Here is a 21,032-nt window from a genome sequence, read left to right on the forward strand (position 1 = left end):
AGGGAGGGAGGAAAGAAGGAACAGTCAAAACAGACGGGGTCAATTTGACCCGGGATGACGACACAAAGGTTAATTAAATTCAAGTTTCAGGATTTAAACTTCATTCCAACTTATTACCACAAAGTTTTACACACATTTTTTGTTAAATTACGGTCAGTAGACCTCATTTAAATTAAATTATACCTTAGTTTTGAGTTAACATCTGTTGTCCTCCGAGGTTAAAATTGACCCGAGGACAACAGAAGGGATATACAGTAATACTTTTATATAAAACTCTCCATCTCTGGCAAAATATCTCTAAAAATCTATTTTGACTTCATGTACCTCCACTACATCACCACTGTTACTAAAACCATAATTAACCCTGCTCTGTCTTTTTCACTCCAAGGCTGAAACTTCCCCTGCCAACATGACCCCCCCGGCCAACGGCAGTGGCGGCGTCTCCCACGGCAACGGGAAGAACATTTTCACGGTGACGGACTCGGTTGACCAGCCGAAGCTGAAGGGTCAGGGGAGGATGAAGAGGACGAGGTTCAGCATCAAGAAACACCTGCAGAAACACGGCCTGGCTCATCCCGACAGCGACAGCGACGCCGAGCCCGAAGAGAGTGAGTTTATACATAAAATGATGCACAAACTGATTCTTTACACTCAAATTATACCATTTTTACCGGGATGTTTAGTATTTAGATGGTCGGCGCTATTTTCTCAGTGTGACTTAAAGTGAATGCACCAAAATTAATTTTAACCCTTTCCATTCATGACTCTGTTTGGCCCATCTGAATGTGATTGAGGCCAAATTGAAAACGTAATTTAAGTGGGAGAAGCCACTGCCAGCATTATATATATATGCATTAAAATTAGAGATGATTTATTATTCCATTAAGAGATTAATTCTGAAATTATAACGATAACTTGGCCTCATTTTTAACCTTTTTTCGACATTGAAGTAGAACAAAACCTTCCATTCACCTTTCCTTCCTCTCTCTTTCCTCCCTTCCTTCTGTCCTTCCTTCCTTCCTCCCTCCCTCCTTCTGTCTTTCTTTCCTCCCCCTACCTTCCTCCCTTCCTTCTTTCCTCAGTCCTTCTTTCCTCCCTTCCTCTTTTCCTTTCTCTCTCCCTCCGTCCTTCCTTCTTTCCTCCCTCCCTCCTACCTTCCTTCCTTCCTTCCTTCCTTTCCTTCCTTCTTTTCTTTCCTCTCTTCTTTCCTCCCACCTTTCCTTCCTTCTTTCCTTCCCTCCTTCCTTCCTTCCTCCCTCCCTCCCTCCTTTCCTTCCTTCTTCCTTCCTTCCTCCCTTCCTTCCTTCCTTCCTCCATCCCTCCTTTCCTTCCTTCTTCCTCCCTTCCTTCCTTCCTTCTTTCCTTCCTTCCTTCCTTCCTCCCTCCCTCCCTCCCTCCTTTCCTTCCTTCTTCCTCCCTTCCTTCCTTCCTTCTTCTTCCCTCCCACCCTTCCTTCCTTCTTTCTTCTTCCCTCCCACCCTTCCTTCCTTGACTCGAGGACAACAGGAGGGTTAAATGAACAACTCTAAACCTGGTGATAAAAGCTTAAAGTTAATCATGGTGTTTTTAATTTGTATTAAAATAGAAAGTTGCCTCAATTAAAGAACAAAACCTTGAGGAACATTTAGTTTTTCGAGCTCTGGCTTTTGGCAGCTTTGGTGTTTTTATTGCTTCTTCATCCAGCAGCGATAGCCTCGATCTCCGCTGCCATCTCAGTGCTTTTTTTTTGGACGCTCTGTCTGTAGGTTGGTCCAACAGCGTCACCAGCCAACACAGTCTGATCCCCAGCAGGCTGGTGGAGCTGAGGGTGACCACACCTATCGGCCAGTGTCAGGCTGGTGAGTCGGGCTGCTGGTTTTGGAAATGGCAGCCCCTCGTTTTTCAGTGTGCTTTGCTGTGGTTTTTGGATGTAGATTGGACATCAGTTTAGCCCTGTGTGTGCACGTGTGAAGCACTTTTTCTCTGATGTGTTGAGGTTGATGTGAAGTTTTTTTTGCATGACCAATCTGTGATGTGGACAAGAGCAGCTGCTTATAGAGTGAAAACTGCTGCGTTTCAATAAAAAAAGCAATGCACCACATGGATGAAAACATATTGATATAAATACTGGTGAATGAAATGGAGAAGGCACAGAGGAAAATGTATAAAAATGAGAAGCAGGGTAATACTTAAAATAACTCCAACTGGACCACTTGAAAAGTTTGGTCTGATTGTGGGGAATCAACTGCAACGTGGGGGCCTATCTCTCCTATTTTCCGCCTCTTGCACGCACATTAAACAGGCCTGAGGTTTGATTTGATGGGATGCTGTAGCCTGTAATCACGTTAACCTTGTATTTTTGTTTAAAACACACAAACACAGTCTCGTATTTCTCTCCTGGCACACGTCTCTTATTTCTGCAGTAAAACAGATGCCGTAGGTTTTTTAATAGCTATCGGGAGTGGTTGCTGCTTGTTTGCCAGGATGATCTTTGTTTATCCTGCTGATGTGATAGATGGGAAGTCAGAGATGAATATGAGAAAAACATCCACCAATGTAAACAAATATAAAAGGAAGAAATAGCTCCGTCTAAAATCTCATTACTTTAGTGCAAGCTATAGAGTTGTGTTTCAGGTAAGTCAAGTATAAAATATTGAAAGATGAATTTATTCTGCAGGTCTTTTATGCTGCTTTCAGCTGCTGTCTGAGGTTTGATGCATCATTCATTGACTTTGACACACTTGTCTTCTTTCCAGCTGCTGTTTCATTTCTTTAAAAGTGCTGTCAAAGCATTTTCCAAACACCGGTGTATCACTTTCTAACCACTGTAAACAGGCTTCTTTCCTCTCCGTGACTAAGTTTAAGACCAAATTTCCTTCATTGAAGAGGATAAACATGCAGACACTTGTAATGTTTTGCTACTGGTTGTCCCTAAAATTAAATGTCACAAAATACATGTTGCAAATGCAAAAAGAGTCTTTTTCTTTTACAATATCACCCTCTTTTGAACTGCTTAAATCTATATTTGTCTTTTTGGCTGCAAGTCAAGACAAAAACTAAAGATGCAGTAGTCCATCTCACAATACCTTCTATCTTTTCTGCATTCAACTTCCACAAATAGGTATTAGAAACTCTTAAATGTCTTGTCTGAATCTGTATTACCTGCTGTAGACCGTTACATTAGTGTTTATGGGCTGTTGGGAGACGTTCTGCATCTATAAACTACGAGTCAGACGGTACAACAGTAGATTGTGCTGCAGGAAGCTGTTTAATCCTTTTTTTTACAGAGTCTCAGTCAGAATCATCCAGTCAGATTTCAGCATAAACTTAAATTAAATGTATTAGTTATTATGCAAGTGATAAATCCATCCTTCAGTTTTCTGATGCTTATCTGGGTCGAGTCCATAGACTATATAAAGATAATGGATGTAACCACTGTGACGCCAACCGTTGGTTTGTGGACTGTGGTTTAGAAGCCACGAGTTTGGCATCTTCAATGTCGCCATCTTAGTGTTTTTGGAGCCAGAAGTGATGAGAAGTGATATTTGGACCACAGGGTTGTAGCAACTTGTCAATCACAAGGCAGCCATAAAACCCTAAAGCACACCCTGCTTTATCATCCATTTTAATCTAAATAGAGCAATAACTTAGAAAGCGGACATCATGCTGTATTGAAGAAGACTTGAAACTAGCTTTTGAGACCATAAACTCATTAGGAAACTGTTTATTGAAGTAATAAATCAAGTTAGAAGAAGGGTCATTTTCTCATAGACTTTATAGACTTTCTGTTTTGAGCCAGTAGAGTCGCCCCCTGGTGGCCAGTAGAGAGAATGCAGGTTTAAGTTACTTCTGCATTGGTTTCACTTTTCAGACCCAGAGATACCTGCTTAGTTATGTTAAATTATTAATTATAGCAGTAGGAATTATTGTTATACAGTATATACAGCTGAGAAGAACTGACAGAAAGAAATACCTATAAATTAGGCCTTAATGTCCCAACTGGTATTCTATCATCTATCTATAAATGACAAGAACATCTGTCTGTCTGTCTGTTATTCGCATTTCTCTCGAAACCGTTCATCCGATTGATTTCAAACGTGACAGGTGTCTTGCTATGGGCATGAGTAAGTGCAGTGCCAAGTTTGACGTTGTTTGGATGAGAAATGTAAAAGATATAGTTAAATATATCGGTAAAAGAAGCACACATTTGCTGCAGGTTGGGATGTCTGCACACGCAAAAACAGATTTTGCACGGGCACTGCACTAGTTCTTTAAATAGTATGACCATGAAACAGTCTAAATATTCCTCTACATACATTTTGAGCATGTCTTGATTGTGTTTGATCAGTCAGCAACATCCAGAACTTTACTAGAAACTCCAGAAACCAAAACCTGATCTAGACTTCCAGGGTTGAAATGGACAAAACATGTCTGAAGTCTTAAAGCATTCCTGGAACCTTTACTGCAGTCAAGGCTGATTTAAGCTCCTAATGATCAATAAATAACTGTATTTGTGTGTATTTTTTAGGGAGTGGTTCAGTGCGGAGTCTGCACACAGGTGTGGGAGAGCTGTTTGGAAACACGCGGTTCTGGCACGGAAAGGACTACTGCAACTTTGTGCACAAAGACTGGATCCAACTGGACAAACCGTTCGATGGTAAGAGCACCAGCGCCTCACTCACCTGACACGTCTAATCATATTCCTGCTCAGAATGAAGTATTTACCCTTTTTTTTTGCTGTTTTAGACTTTATAGACAGGCACACCACTCCTCGGATGCCTTGGCACGACATTGCTTCGGTGGTTCACGGAAAGGCTGCTCGGGACGTGGCGAGACACTTCATCCAGCGGTGGAACTTCACAAAGGTCAGAGGTCACGGCTGCTGCTGGTTCTGGTGTACTGAGGCAGGATTGAGTGTCTAAATAACTTGAAGTATCAGGTTTGATCTCAGTGATAGTTTGTTTGATCTGTTCTGTTAAATATTCATAAAGTAAGACGCCAACTTTTTCATTGCTGTTTTATTTATTGGAAGTCTCTCCAGTGGAAAACATCAAACTTCAAACTTTACTTTATTATAAGGACGCAGCTCATTTGGGGGTCCATATCACAATAAAATACAAAAGAATATAAAATAGAGAGAAGAAATAAATAAACAGACAGGTGCATTCAGGTTATAACACCAATGGTTCCACAGTCTAGACGAGAACCTGGCAGAACTCAGCTCAGGGTTGGTTAAAGCCAAAATAATTACATAAGCACATTCCATAATCATGCATATACATTTATATATAAGATTTAGTATAACAGCAGAGCAGGTACAGTAACATTAACCCTCCTGTTGTCCTCAAGTCAAGGAAGGAAGGGAGAAAGAAGTAAGGAAAGGAGGAAGGAAGAAGGAAGGAAAGGAGGAAGAAGGAAGGAAAGAGGGGAGGAAGGAAGGAAGAAGGAAGGAAAGGAGGGAGGGAAGAAGGAAAGGAAGGGAGGAAGAAGGAAGGGAGGAAGGATGGAGGGAGGGAGGAAGGAAGGGAGAAAGAAGGAAGGAAAGGAAGGATGGAGGGAGGGAGGAAACAAGGAAGGTAGGAGGGAAGGAGAAAGGAAAAGAGGAAGGGAGGAAGGAATGAAGGAAGGAGGAAGGGAGGAAAGAGAGAGGAAGGAACGAAAGAGAGAAGGAGGGAGGAAGGAAAGAAGGAAGGAAGGAAAGAAGGAAGGAAGGAACAGTCAAAACAGACGGGGTCAATTTGACCCGGGAGGACAACAGGAAGGTTAAGAGGTGAAATTAGATTTATGAAGGCAAGAAGAAGAATTAGATTTGAAGAACAAATGCAAAAAAATGCATCTCCAGAGTTTGTCTTTGTCTGATAGTTGAGAATGTAGAGACAGACGGGGAATTGAACTCTTCAACCAGGCGTACTTTTGTTGTGGTATCATGACTGACGCAAGACTTTTTTTTGGGTCTCTACTCACAGTGGAGCAAAGTATCAGCATCAGCGCCTCTGACATCCCAGTCAGTGTTTACCGTGACCTCCGTTTGACTCTTTTTCTCCTGTTTCTTCACCAGCTCGTGAAGCCAAAGTATCGCTCTCTGTCGTACCCGTATCTGCTGCCCAAGTCTCACACCACCGCCGGAGAGCAGCGATACCAAGTCCCCGACTGCACCCCCGCCAAAGTCCAGGTCGGTTTGTTTTCACAGCAGTTTGTTCGCTGTCGTTCTGCCAGCTTTCACCTCTCGTCTTCTCACAAGTTATAAATAGTGACAAAATCCAGTCTAGTCACAGATATTCAAAGAGTAAATATACTTAATAAAAATGCATTGCACAAAGGAAATGGAAGAGCTTCTCACAGCTGGAAGAATGATATTAATGACTAGTATTAAATCATTTTAAGAGAATTAGCAGCTTTCCAAATAATCATTATTATTAGCTGCAGTAGCAAGGAAGCTCATTGTCTTGTCACAATGGACAAGTTTTGAGTTAAAAATAGTTAAATTAACTATTAAATTAACATTATTTTTTCATTGGTAATCCACTTATACGTTTTCTGCCACTTATCTGGGTCCAGGTCCAGTTATATGATTAAATATATAACTAGAAATCACTGTTATATCAAGCTGGGAAATGTTAATAAATTCATACACTTAATAAATAATTATAGGTCTAATCATGTCTACTTGTTTCATGTCATTCTTTGGCTGGTATGACCATGAAAAAGGAGTTAAATTGAATCAAATATAGTTATAAAAAGGTCTTAACTTGCTCTTTGCAGTGTGATTGAAGTACATGCATCTTACATTTTCATTATCAACACCATACAGTGCATGAATTTCATATTTGCTATGGTGACTGACAGAAATGCTTACTTTAAGGAGTATTAAATAGTGCATACTGGTTTATAGTATGTAATCAGTTTGTATATAATTTGCATGTAGAAAAATAAACAGCTTAACATTAGAGTCCAGAGACTGGGATGATGTTTATTTCAGTTTCACAGTGTATATATTTCATCTTCACGGTCGAGTACAAACATTTCATCCACACTGAAACTGAACCGAACTTCCTCTTTGCAGACTCTAAGTTAAAGCTTTTATGAGTCTTTCCTACAGAAGACTGACATTATTTTCTCATCCTATTCTCTCAGATCCTTCGTTCAGCTTCTGATTGGTCTGCTGGCATTAAATACCACGAGGAGTCCATCCACAACGCCTACGTCGAGACCATCAAAAACAGCCAATACTTCATCTACATAGAGGTACTCATCTATCTGCTGCACATCAGAGGCATAATGCACCATTTAACAACCATGCATGTATCACCTCAGTGCATGCAATGGGGAAATATGTCCATTCTGTTGGTTGAAATTGTTTATCAGGACATTTATCATAACTCTGGTCTGTTTTATTAAACTTAAGGTAACCACAGCAACAACACTGATGATGATGAAACTAACTGTAACCATGGATTAACAGTGCAGCAAATATTATGCACAACCCTGCTGGAGTATTTCCCTCCAACTTCCTAATGCGGCAGTAATATTCACTCAAACTTCTGAGCAAAGAGTTTTTTTTTATAAAGGCTGAGTCAGTGAATAATTGATGGAGAAAGAGAGAGAGTGCAGTTTCCTGGTAAATACAAAAAGCTGCAGCCAGAAATCAATTAAAACAGTCGGTGCAGGAGACATATTCACTAAGTCCTGTGGATGTTTCTGTTCATTTTGTGACATTTAAGGTGTGATAAATTGGATTTCCTTTAACCTTCCTGTTGTCCTCGAGTCAAGGAAGGAAGGGAGGGAGGAAAGGAGGAAAGGAAAGAAGGAAGGGAGGGAGGGAGGAAGGAAGGAAGGAGGGAGAAAGGAAAAGAGGAACAGAGGAAGGAAGGAAAGAAGAACAGAGGAATGAAGGAAGGGAGGAAAGAAAGACAGAGGGAGGAAGGACAGACGGAAGGAGGGAAGGAAAGAAGGAAGGTAGGAAAGGAGGACAGAGGAAAGAATGAAGGGAGGAAGGAAGGACGGAGGAAAGAAGGAAAGAAGGAGGGAGAAAGGAAAAGAGGAACAGAGGAAGTAAGGAAAGAAGGAAGGGAGGAAGGTAGGGGGGAGGAAAGAAGGAAGGGAGGAAAGAAAGGAAGGAAGGAAAGAAGGACAGAGAAAAGAAGTAAGGGAGGAAAGAAGGAACAGTCAAAACAGAGAGGAGGACGACACGAAGGTTAAATGCAAACCAACTAAACAATGTGTTTATATGCACTTCAATAACCCTAAAACGGCCTGTTAATAGACAGAGGCTGAACTGAGCAGCTACATAAAGGACCAGTAGAAGATAAATAAGGAGTTTTTACCGGAAATCATGTAAAGATATTCCAGTAAAGACACAGAATATTAATATAGAGCTGGAGATGTGCAGAATGTGTCCTCTTTAAATGTCATACATACAAGAAGCTATACTTCTCCTGGAAAACACTGATTTCTTGTCCATATATACAGATAACCAGGTTTCTAATTAATTAGTTTCTACAGCCGAACAGTTAAATTTGGACACATTAACGCTCCAAGTATAAACTTCACACTCTCAATCTAAAGCCTATAGCTGTCTTGTTTTTGTCGTTCACAGCCGGAGACACGTGATATAAACCTGAGCTGAGAGCAGAATGATGAAAGTTATTTTAAGTTCATTTATAGACGTGTGTGTGTGTGTGTTTGTTTGTTATCTCTTTCAGAATCAGTTCTTCATCAGCTGTGCAGACAACAGGCATGTTTTCAACAAGATAGGAGACACGATTGCCGAGCGCATCATCAAAGCATATAGGTAAAACACACACACACACACACACACACACACACACACACACACACACACACACGGTTTATCAACTATATGTGTGTTTTAGTATTAAGGCAAAATGATTTCCAAGAAAAATACTCATACTCATAACACTAACATTGTCCTTGTATGTGTGTACTTGGGCTTATCTTGAAATGATTTCCCAGAAAACACACACACACACACACACACACACACACACACACACACACACACACATTGTTAATGGCGGATGTAATCCAGTTCTCCTCGTTGTTGACCTTCCAGACGACTAATAGACTGTTTTTATGTCATAAGTCGTGTTTAACTTGGCCACCGTGAACATTTATGCTCGCTCTCTCTCTCTCTCTCTCTCTCTCTCTCTCTCTCTCTCTCTCTCTCTCTCTCTCTCTCTCTCTCTCTCTCTCTCTCTCTCTCTCTCTCTCTCTCTGTCTCTCTCTCTCTCTCTGTCTCTCGCTCTCTCTCCCTCTCCCTCCCTCTCTCTCCCTCGCTCTCTCGCTCTCTCTCTCTGTCTCTCGCTCTCTCTCGCTCTCTCTCTCTGTCTCTCTCTCTTTCTCTCTCTCTCTCTCGCTCTCTCTCTCTCTCTCTCTCTCTTTCTCTCTCTCTCTCTCTCTCTCTCTGCATGATGTTTTGTTGTCTGGGGAATCAGAGCTTATCAGAGGACACACATCCTGCTCAACACTCAATCACATGAACACACACACACACACACACACACACACACACACACACACACTAACCTGACTTGGTTTCTCTAGAAGCTTAAATGTATAAACAGCATGTGACAGCTTTTATAAATGTTGTCTCTTTCTTGTTTCTCTCCGTTTCGGTGTAAGTTGATATAAAGAAGAACACTGTTTGTCTTAATGTGCCAGAACCTGTCTGGTTGTTTATTAGTTGTAACAATGGATATACACCAAACAGCAGCTGCTAGATGCTAATCTGGCATATTTTACATCTTTAATATACAAAACACACAGCTGTCATAATTTTATTATTATTTATTACATATATATTTGTTTTATTAGTACAATTTTGGGGTATTTTTAGTAATTACTCTTAAGTTTATCCATTGGATATCTATCGTTCTATCATTCGTTCAATCTATCGTTCTATCTGTCTATCTATCTATCTATCTATCTATCTATCTATCTATCTATCTATCTATCTATCTATCTATCTATCTATCTATCTATCTATTAATTCGTCTATCTATCTATCTATCTATCTATCTATCTATCTATCTATCCATCCATCCATCCATCCATCCATCCATCCATCCATCCATCCATCCATCCATCCATCCATCCATCCATCCATCCATCCATCCATCCATCCATCCATCCATCCTTCCTTCCTTCCTTCCTTCCTTCCTTCCTTCCTTCCTTCATCTTCATCTTCATATGAAGTAGGAAAGTTATAAAACATAGTGTTCAGTCAGTTTCAGGTAAAATGCTGTGTGTTATTTAAAGGACCAGTTAGTAGGATTTAGTGACACCTGGTGGTGATGCTGCAGATTGCAACCAACTGAATATACAGGCTGTACAGTTAGCTGATCTTAAAACTGTCTTAATTCTTGTTTTTTGCACCTATTCTTCTTTTCTTCTTGTTTATTTGCATTTATGAATTTCAGTCAGAAAGATTTGAGATAAGTTAAATTTGAAACACTTTTTTTTAACTCGCACTGTTAGATCCGGACCTCTTATTGCTCAGATTTGCATCCACTGATGATGTCTTCGCATAATTGGTCTCACCTTCAGTCTTTAACACACCTTTCAAACACCTCTCAGCAGCATTTAGCTGTGTTACAGTAAGAGAGGTCTTCAACTTCCAAATGATTTGCAAACTGTTTTTACACCTCTGGCTGTAAAACTGTTGAGTCACACAAGTTACTGAGAAGACTATTATTATGATTTTATACTCGCGCTTGGAAGAACTGAAGCATTCCTTTTCTAAACTTCCTGAGCTGCGTCATAAAATAGACATTATGGAAGAAGAGATGAGAGCCAGACTAATAATGCATCAGTTGGGCCAATACTTCCAGCACATTTTTATCTCATTGCAGATGTATTAGTATCAGAACCATAATGTCACTAACAAGACAGTCTAATATAGAAATGCTTAACATGTGTTGGAGGTTTTGTCGCAGGTATTTAATAACCAAATTTAAATCAGTTAATTAATCAAAAGTGGTTATTTATGTCCTGTTCTGATGTTGGATGTTAAACATGGTCGAACTTCCAAAACTTGGGGTGAACATATGTAAAAATGCTGCCTTCAGGTCATAATCCAGGGCTTTAACCTGCTTTGAATGCTCCATTTGCAAAGTTACCTCTACTTCCTCTTCGTGATGATGTCAGATTGTTTGTGCATGACCACCGTTCTGTAGTTTTTGTTGCGACGGTTGTAAACATTACCTAATCTCATATTTCAGAGCTGATTTTAGCTCCAACATGTACGGATGTGATTTGAGAAGTTGAACATTTGGAGTAAAGAAGGAGAAAAAGAAGTGAAATCCTGCTACTATAGTTAGTTTATGTAGAAGCTTCCTGAAGCCGACCAATCAGAACAGAGTGGGCTCATCAGGAGGAGGAGGGGGAGGGGCCTTAACCTTTGTGTCGTCCTCCTGGGTCAAATTGACCCCGTCTGTTTTGACTGTTCCTTCTTTCCTCCCTTCCTTCCTTCCTCCCTCCTTCTCTCTTTCTTTCCTCCCCCTACCTTCCTTCTTTCGTCCGTCCTTCCTTCCTCCCTCCTTTTCTTCCTCCCCTCCTACCTTTTTCTTCAGTAAACCTCAGGGATGATCCATATATGGCTGCTAGATTTGTGACTTCTCTGTAAAGCCTTACAGTTTTTAACATTCTTCAGTGTTCTTGCAGTTTTTGCCGCAAAGTAAACATCTGCAGCTGTCGTTTTTTGGAGTTGTACTTATTACATCATTACATCGTTATATATCCATGATGTTATCTCTCTGTGTTTTCCATTTGTTTTAGGGAGGGTAAAAAGTACCGTGTGTACGTGGTGACGCCTCTGTTGCCTGGCTTCGAGGGCGACATCAACACCGGAGGGGGCAGCGCCATCCAGGCTGTCATGCACTTTAACTACAGGTGTGTTTGTGTGTATCTCTGTGTTTGTGTGTATCTGTTGGTTTGTGTGTGTGTGTGTGTGTGTGTGTGTGTTTGCATGAGCGCAACCATGATGATAAGAGAGCTTTCATGAACTCACCTGCTGTCTAGGTTTGTTTAATGAGGGTTAAATCCCGGAAGGAGCAAAATAGATTACCGCCACACCTTATCTCTGCAACCACAGGGCTGTAAACTCAGTACGTACATTCACATACGTGTGTGTGTGTGTGTGTCTGTGTGTGTGTGTGTGTACATGCCTTTCATTTTCGAGGCTGACATTTATTTTACAGTCCAGCCTGCATTCTTGTGTAAACACTCGGCCCTCCCCATGCAAACACACTGACACACAAAGGCTTGTACTGTGAGGAATGTGGATCTGCTGCTCATCCACCACCACTGATGTTCTTCTTGTGCCTCTGTCCCTGCAGGACCATGAACAGAGGGGACCAGTCCATCATCTCACAGCTCAGGAAAGAGAGTAAGTCAGAGGCAGACGATGACAGCTGTAAGCCTGCGGTCACACTGTCAGTTTCTCCATTGATGAGTCACTGACAGAAGATGTGGTTGCACTGGTTACACTGGTTGGATGTACAGTTGTAGCCTTCAGCTGTTTAAAAAGTGAAACGTAAACTACTAAACTACTTCTAATACCTATAATAACTATATCTGTACAGCACTAAATCTCTTTAACACCACCAAAATACTCTAAATGTGTTCTTTTGATGATAGCCACATGTAGTTCTGGAGGGAAGGCATACACAGCACAGTGTGTGTGTGTGTGTCCTTTAATATACAAATGATTGTAGTCTGTCATTAAAGCTTAAATCCACAGCAGAACTCAACCAAACCCTCTTATTTACCCCAACTGCACAAACTCACACACAAAACCACAAACATATAAAACAACAGAAGAGCCAAAAACGACGAAACCTTCACATCTGTTGCTGGTTTTTTGAGTAACCACACTCCTCGTTTTTCAGGTTTTTTTAAACCATTCATTTCAAGTCACACAGAGACTCGACATTAGTGCCAAATATTTCTTAACCTTCGTGTCGTCCTCCTGGGTCAAATTGACCCCGTCTGTTTTGACGGTTCCTTCTTTCCTTCCATCTGTCCTCCCTCCATCCCCCTTTTTTCCTTCCTTCTGTCCTTCTTTCCTTCCCTCCTTCCTTCCTTTCCTTCCTCCCTCCCTCCTTCTCTCTTTCTTTCCTCCCCCCTACCTTCCTCTTTTCCTTTCTCCCTCACTCCCTCCCTCCTTCCTTCTTTCCTCCCTCCCTCATCCCTTCCTTCCTTCCTTCCTTCCTTCCTTCTGTCCTTCTTTCCTTCCCTCCTTCTTTCCTTTCCTTCCTCCCTCCCTCCTTCTCTCTTTCTTTCCTCCCCCCTACCTTCCTCCCTTCCTCTTTTCCTTTCTCCCTCCCTCCCTCCTTCCTTCTTTCCTCCCTCCCTCATCCCTTCCTTCCTTCCTTTTTTCCTCCGTCCTTCCTTCCTTCCTTCCTTCCTTCCTTTCCTTCTTCCCTTCCTTCTTACCTTTCCTCCCTTCCTTCATCCCTCCTTCCTTCTTCCCTTCTTTCTTCTTTCCTCCCTCCCTACCTTCCTTCCCTCCTTCCTTCCTCCCTCCTTCCTTACTTCTTCCTCCCTTCCTTCCTTGACTTGAGGACAACAGGAGGGTTAATCTCTTCCCATACAGGAGAATAATGTCTGGTAGTGAATACCTGCTCAGGTGTAAACTCTGTCTGCTGCTTCTTGCTTTTAGTGGGAGATCAGTGGATGAACTACATCTCCATCGCTGGTCTGAGGACTCACGCTGACCTGGAGGGGAAGCTGGTCACCGAGCTCATCTACGTCCACAGCAAGATGCTCATCGCCGACGACAACACCGTCATCATCGGTAATTATACGTCCTATTTTACACAACGACACTTGGTATGATCGTGTGTTATTTAAAGGTGCAGTGTGTAGAATTTGGTGGCATATAGAGGAACAGACTGGGCAGGAATGTTATATAATATTCATAAGTGTGTTTTAATTAGTGTATAATCACCTAAAAGTAAGAATTGTCATGTTTGTGTTACCTTAAAACGAGCCTTCTTCTATTTAATCTACTTTATCTGAACGGTTAAAGCCCGCCTTGTTTCTACAGTAGCCCAGAATGGACAAACTAAACATACTCACTGCTAGAAATGCCAGTAAATTCTACACACTGCACCTTTAAATATTGGTGTTTGGTTATTTCAGGAGTTTAAAGTTTTAACCATAGACTGTATATAAGAAATGGACGTAACATCCATGACGTCACCCATTGGTTTGTGGACTGCTGCAAGGAGGCCAATAGTTTCGGATCTGAGCAGCGCCATCTTGAAAATTTCAGGTGCATGCTGGGAAAAATAAAAACACGGATTCTACTTATATGGGCATCAGGAGGAGCATGAGGCACCCTCCTGAACCTGTGAACCAATCAACCTGTCAATCACGACGTAGCCACGCCCTAATGCATACCCTGCTTTATCGTCACATATAAAATCAGGGAGGCCAAAATGTCCCAAATGAACATCATACTGCATTGAAGAAGGCTTTAAACTAGCGATTGAGACCATAAACACATTTTGAAAACGTTTACTGAGGTTCGAAATCAAGTGAGAAGTTGGTGAATTCTCCATTGACTTGTATAGAGACAGAAGTCCTTTTGACACCAAAACGGTCGCCCCCCCTGGTGGCCTTTTGATAGAATGCAGTTTTAAGTTACTTCCGCGTTGGCCTCATTTCAGAGGACCGGAACTCCCCGCCTGGTCTTAACATGCACATCTGAAGTCAGGTGTTGCAGCGCCATCTGCTGGTGGACTCTAATAACATGTTTCTTGTTCCCCTGTCTGTGTGTGTGTGTGTGTGTGTGTGTGTGTGTGTGTGTGTGTGTGTTACTGCAGGTTCTGCTAACATCAACGACCGCAGCATGCTGGGAAAGAGGGACAGCGAGGTGGCGGTGATCGTGGAGGACTCGGAGACGGTGACGTCGGTGATGGACGGACAGGAGTACCAAGCTGGAAAATACGCTCTGAAGCTCCGACTCGAGTGCTTCAAGTACTGAAAAACATCCTGAATTCTGGTTGATTGAAATACAGCTAATATTAGACATTAAAGATTTAATAATTTAAATGTGGGAAGCTTTAGATAAGATAGGATGAGGGGAACGAGTGAACTTGCATTAACAGAGAAGGAAGATTTACCTCTTTACAGTCAGTCAGTGTATCAGTATTCATTCATTTACTCATTTATTTGAAATTTGATTAGTGTCAAAAAATACAGCTACACATTAAACATAAAATAATTTAAAAGCAGAAAACATTAAATCAGTTTTAAACTCATTTATTAGCATGTAGCATTGATGCTTCTATCTTTGTTTTAAACCATTAAATTGAATCTGCTTTATTTTATAGCCATTAAGTGCCACATTTTAGCCAATTTTTAGTCGATTTGTGATTTTTGCAAAAGTTTAGTTCACATTAATTCTTTATAAATTAAAGAATTATAAATTTTTTATAAAACGTCTGTCATGGCAGGGTGAATCCACTAGAGGGCCAAAAATGATCTTTTTATGGTTATTTAATACAAATCAATTTAGAAATATGCAACTTGTCAATTTTGATACAAGTAGTAGATAAGACAGGTAAAATCAGAGTCTTTCAGTTCTCGTTTTATAACCCTGCACAAAATTGACTTTATTTTTCTCTGCTTTACTTGAACTTTAAGAAGATATTTGACCTCTTTCTTCTGGACTCTAGTTTTCTTATCTGCAGACAAACAAGAGATTTATTATGTTTATTACATCTATCCTCTGTTAAAGTTGATAATTCAGAAGCTTGAGTTTATTTCTCAGCTCCATTATTTGAACAACAAGATAAATTTCATCATCACGTCTGTATCTGCTCACAATTTCCTGCAGCTTTCTATCGCTTTCTTTTCCTGTTTATTGTCCTTTTATGTCTCACCGCTCTTCTCTCTGCTCTGTTTTTACCTCTCAGGATGATTCTGGGTGCAAACACTGATCCCTCCATCGACGTGTCCGACCCCATCAGTGACCATTTCTACAAGGAGGTCTGGATGGCCACCTGCGCTATTAACGCCACCATCTACCAGAGGGTAAATATGACTTGTCTTCATGGAGACATTTTTTATCTATTTTTAATCATTTCTTATCTTAAAATGAAGTTTATTTTAAACCAATCTTGTGTTATTCTCTACAGTAGATTTTAGTAAATTAATAAATAAATAAATCATTCTTAAAACCTTCTCTCATTCCCATTTATAAATCAATAACAAATCAAAGCAATCTTTACAACATTGATCAGCTAATTCTTTACATTACCTTCACTGCCACTGTCACTGTCACTGTTGAACCAAATCTCACTACCACAAAACTGAAAGATCACCTCCAGACATATTTTAGGAAGTTTTTGGAATAATAAATTGTGTCTGATACATTTTTTAATACACAAAAAAAGTTGTGTTACCATAAACATATAAATCCTTTAATATAAAAAGTATAAATCTACAAAAGCTTCAGTAGATTTAGTCCCTCAATTGATCCGTTCTTATTGAAACATGTTTGAATTGCTTGTCATATAGTTTGAGTATGAAAAGCAACAATCATTGGTATTTTCAGAAGATTTTGGCAGCTATAGAAAAAGTCAGAAATGTCAAGTTTTTTGTGTTTAGGAAGGTAAAATAAAAGATTTTTAAGCATTAGCTGATCCCAGGTCAGTTTGAAAACAATGCTGTGTGTACTGTAGCTGCATAATGTTCAGCAGTTATGTTTTACTGTATCAGTACTTTTTTTAGTAAAGCTTATGAAGACTTTTTATGGAGGCTCACTTCACTCAATTATATGATAAAATCTTTACAAATGCACTGTGTAACCTTGAATGTTAATGGAAGACATTAAAAGTAATGTTTAGGAACCAATAAGTGGTTATGGTAAAAAGTTATTTGGAGCCAGTTCAGATGCTTCTCTTGATACAAGACTCTACTTCTCTCTCCTCTCTCTGACCTCCAGGTTTTCCGCTCTCTGCCGTCGAGCGACGTCCGAAACATCCTGGAGCTGGAAGGCTACCTGGCCAAGCTGGGCCTGGAAAAAGAGGATCCGGCCCGCGCTCACGAGGAGCTGAAGAAGATCCGCGGCTTCCTCGTCCAGTTTCCTCTGCAGTTCCTGAGCGAGCAGAACCTGCTTCCTCCCATCGGCTCCAAGGAGGCCATGGTGCCGATGGAGGTCTGGACCTGAGAGGGCAGGACTCACCTGTGCATTCATGTGTTCACGCTTGTGGAAGGCTGGCAGGTCGATGACGCTCACTCTGGTGCCATTTTAGAGCTGCTAGTGTCTGAAAACAGTAGGACCTGGATTAGAGAAGTTAGAATATAGTTATTTACTCCATTAAAAGTCATTTATTTTCATCAACAGCTAATAACAGTTCTGGTAACATCTGCCTGTATCATTGGCAGAGGTTTGTAGTCGAGGTGGTTGAAACATTGGTGTCTTACCAAGGAAGAAAGAGGGATTTTCTGCACTAAGTAGACTCTGCCAGGCAGCAGTTTCTCCCAAGCTTTGCACTGTGGTTCTGTATCGAGCCACAGAACATTTTCGACCTATTGAAGGTGTTATAATATCCAAATAATTGAACTTGAACTTGAATTTAAACATGCAATTCTAGAGCGGCTTGGATTAAGCTGAAACCTCAGAATAACGTCTTCCACTGAGACTAAACCCAGAGTTTAATATGAACGTTTTATAGGAGAGACTCAGACGTTTTACTGCCTGAAAATTATCATCACATGATCAACATTAGCAGCCAAAAAATGGCCTCCAAAGTGGCGTCAGACTTGTGACAGAGCCTCTGGACCATCAGCACCACTGAATGCACAAAGGTTACCATCACACCTGCTTAAATTACATACATGTACTGTATATGCACCAAGAACAGAGACAGCAACGTCTCAGAAGTGCTAAATGTACACTAAGTACATTGTTGTTTTAAACACAGAGAGAGAGAGAGAAAGAGAGAGAGAGAGAGAGCTCAACCAGCAGACGAAGCGTTGAACTCGTACAGTGCCTGACAACATGGGCCTCACATTTACAAGAAGAAGAAACACAAGATGAGGAAAGAAGTAAAAAGAAAGTAACGGATGCACTCTGGGGGCCTGATACGCCCTCTTCCTCCTGCCCCTCACCACCAGGCTATTACTCTCTAATAATAATCTCCTTTTTAAAGAAATAAACAGCCTGCTCCTCCGTTCTCTACTATGCAACATCCAGGAACGGTGAACGCAGCTCTGACTCTTCTGCGCTGGTTTGAAAAGACACTAACAGACACTTTTATGAAGACGGCGGCTCAGAGAAGAAGAAGAAGAAGAGCCTGTCGGACGTCTCCAGCCATTTTTTCTACAACTCGTCTGTCTCGTCACATATCTACGTACTATCTCCGAGCCCCTGCTTTTAAAAGTTAATATTTATGTCAAACAGAAAAATCACAAGTGCCAAATATGACATACTTCAGCCTGATGTTAATGCATTAATTACATTACATTCCTCATACTGTGGATTCTGTATTAAACCTTAAGTGACCTGTTTTTATACTTTGAAGATTAATGATCTCATCTTCGTAGTTCTTTTTGTGGTTTGTTAGACTACATACATGCAATCACTGTCCTCTTTATTGGGTTCACCTGTACAATCTAATTCAATCCCATGCAACAGCTCTGCTATAAATTCTACATTTATTTTCAGTTTTTAGGTGGTGTATTAGGGTTCATTATATTGAATGGTGTTCCTAATATTTTGTCCACTCCATAAATATACATGAGAGGGGCAAAATACCAGTGAATATAATGCACCTCAGTACGCCACCATCACTTAGTACAACCTCAGTAATAAACATAAAGTAGAATTATCACCTTTCTGACAATGTTTACAAATATTGAAAATGTATAAACTTCATAAAAGTAGAATTTATAGCAGAGCTGTTGTATTGGATTGAATTAGGTTGCACAGGTGTACCTAATAAAGCCGGTGAGTGCACATATATACATGGGTACATACATAGAAACATACATACACATGCATACATGCAAACATACATGCATACATAATGTACGCACATACACACAAATACATACACACATAGAGATATACATACATACATATACATATATACATACATACATTCATACATACATACATACATATACATACATACATACACACAAACATACATGCATACACACATAGAGATATACATACATACATACATACACACACAGACTCTGCATGATTACTTTATTACAAGGTTGCGTTCCAGTTGGTGTCTGAAAGCAGAAATATAGTTCTCCAGCTCTGAGTAACAGCAGACTTTATATCAGAGATATTAGGTAACTTTGGTTGGTTAGGTGTAGCTTCAGCTGCTGGTAACAATGACAGAAATTCTTTTAGATAAAAACTCTAATAGTATGAGTCGCTGAAATGTCACTTTATGTTATAATGTAATAACCATGATGTTTCAGGACATTTAAAGCTGCAGTAATTGTTATTTTTTGGCCTCTTTGTGGCAGCAGAAAAAGATAAAAAAACACAAATGTATGTGTTTTTGGCTTGAAACTGACAAATCACAACATTAGCATTCATTAGTCATATAAAGTCCTGGTTTGGTCTCCACCAACTTCTGAGAAAAATATCCATCTCTTTAGCTGTTAAACCGTCCACTTTCCTCACCAGGTGTAGTCTTTAGCTGCTGTTGTTAGACTTTTTTTGCCAAAAACGTCTGCCTGCAGGAAAAAGAGTCGATGAGATGAAGAAACCAAACTGATGAGCTAAGAGAGAATAAGCAGGAGCAGCAGAGTCGAGGCTGATAATCCTCTGTGTGACTTCTTCCACATCTCACATTTGATCTATCACTCATATAAATCATTGATTAGTGCAGCATTAAGACCACATCATTGTGAAAGTTGACCTCGAGCTTAACTTTCGTAACACTTTAGAGAAAGTTAGTGACTTTGGAAACCTTGCGTTTCCTTTTTGAAATTCAAACTCAGGATTTCTGATTTTCTGACATTTCTGGAACGCAGCACTAATACTCCTCAGTGTCTTCCTTGTTGGTGTGTTTGTGATCTGCATGATGCTGTTTTGTGCTGTAAAAGTTACCAAAAAAACCCCAAAAACAAAACAACCCCATCACGGACGTTACCTGCAGCAGACAGCATGACAGCAGCTCGTTGCCATTAAAAGCATGAACCCTGCAAGCTGAATGAAAGCCATGGACGTTTATTGATGCTCAACAGTGTGCCTGCCAGATACACCTGAAACTCTACTGTTTATATTTATGGAAAATGGGACCTTAAATATATTCTTCTTTTTAATCTTGCTCTCTACCTCCCTGTGTTTCTACCTCCTGCTCCAAAAGCCTCTCAACGCATAAATCTGCATCATGTTTTATTTTCACCTTTATGATTGAATTCAACTTTGGAAAAATCTGTAATTGTTATATTTATAACATAGTTTAAAAGAAAATCGTGACAATGGTTGCTTTTGTTTTGGATGGTTTCATTGTTATTCTGATAGTGGGAAGACAGGCATTCATTGCACTTATTAATTGTGAACATCCATCGCCTCATTTGACACAACCCTGAGCTGTAGAGGTGGAGACACTGACTTATACCATCTTTTCTTTGTCTGGCTTTGATCACTGTGTCTTTATGAAATGCACTATTTTGCACAAACTGTTTTCTTGTTGAGGCCCCTTAAAAAAACAATCTGCAGTACCATGTCATGTGTTGCTTTTCTTTGTGAAATTATGGAATAAATGAGGTATTAATGAGTCATTGAAAATGGATCTGGTTTTCATGAGACTTGACCTTCATTTTTTCACTCACTAATTCTACCTTGAAGTCCAAAAAAATCATGTGTACTCAAGTTTAGCATTTTAATCAGGACATTTACCAAATGCAGGTATAAAATATCTGTGTACAAAGGTTCGGAGCATAGGTGATATGAAGCGTGGTAGTGACGATACATGACATTAAACGTGATGAAACATCCATGTAAAATGTATAATTCAAGTGTCAAGTTGTATGTGATTTAATTGCAG

The 21,032-nt window shown here is 40.3% G+C and overlaps 1 protein-coding gene across 1 annotated transcript in view; it reads left to right on the forward strand.

Moving 5' to 3' along the window:
• Positions 1-17,870, forward strand: part of pld1b (phospholipase D1b) — a 24,130-nt gene extending 6,260 nt beyond the window's left edge. Inside the window, exons 8-19 of the mRNA XM_062441270.1 lie at positions 389-608; positions 4,508-4,636; positions 4,726-4,844; positions 6,038-6,151; positions 7,114-7,224; positions 8,682-8,770; positions 11,776-11,889; positions 12,336-12,385; positions 13,661-13,795; positions 14,829-14,982; positions 15,924-16,041; positions 16,955-17,870. Coding sequence (XP_062297254.1) covers positions 389-608; positions 4,508-4,636; positions 4,726-4,844; positions 6,038-6,151; positions 7,114-7,224; positions 8,682-8,770; positions 11,776-11,889; positions 12,336-12,385; positions 13,661-13,795; positions 14,829-14,982; positions 15,924-16,041; positions 16,955-17,179 — 1,578 coding nt within the window. The 3' untranslated portion in view covers positions 17,180-17,870. The remainder of the gene's footprint in view (positions 1-388; positions 609-4,507; positions 4,637-4,725; positions 4,845-6,037; positions 6,152-7,113; positions 7,225-8,681; positions 8,771-11,775; positions 11,890-12,335; positions 12,386-13,660; positions 13,796-14,828; positions 14,983-15,923; positions 16,042-16,954) is intronic.
• The last annotated feature ends 3,162 nt before the right edge of the window (positions 17,871-21,032 follow it).

The sequence above is a fragment of the Scomber scombrus genome, chromosome 20, assembly GCF_963691925.1.
Source record: "Scomber scombrus chromosome 20, fScoSco1.1, whole genome shotgun sequence".
Lineage (NCBI taxonomy): Eukaryota > Metazoa > Chordata > Actinopteri > Scombriformes > Scombridae > Scomber > Scomber scombrus.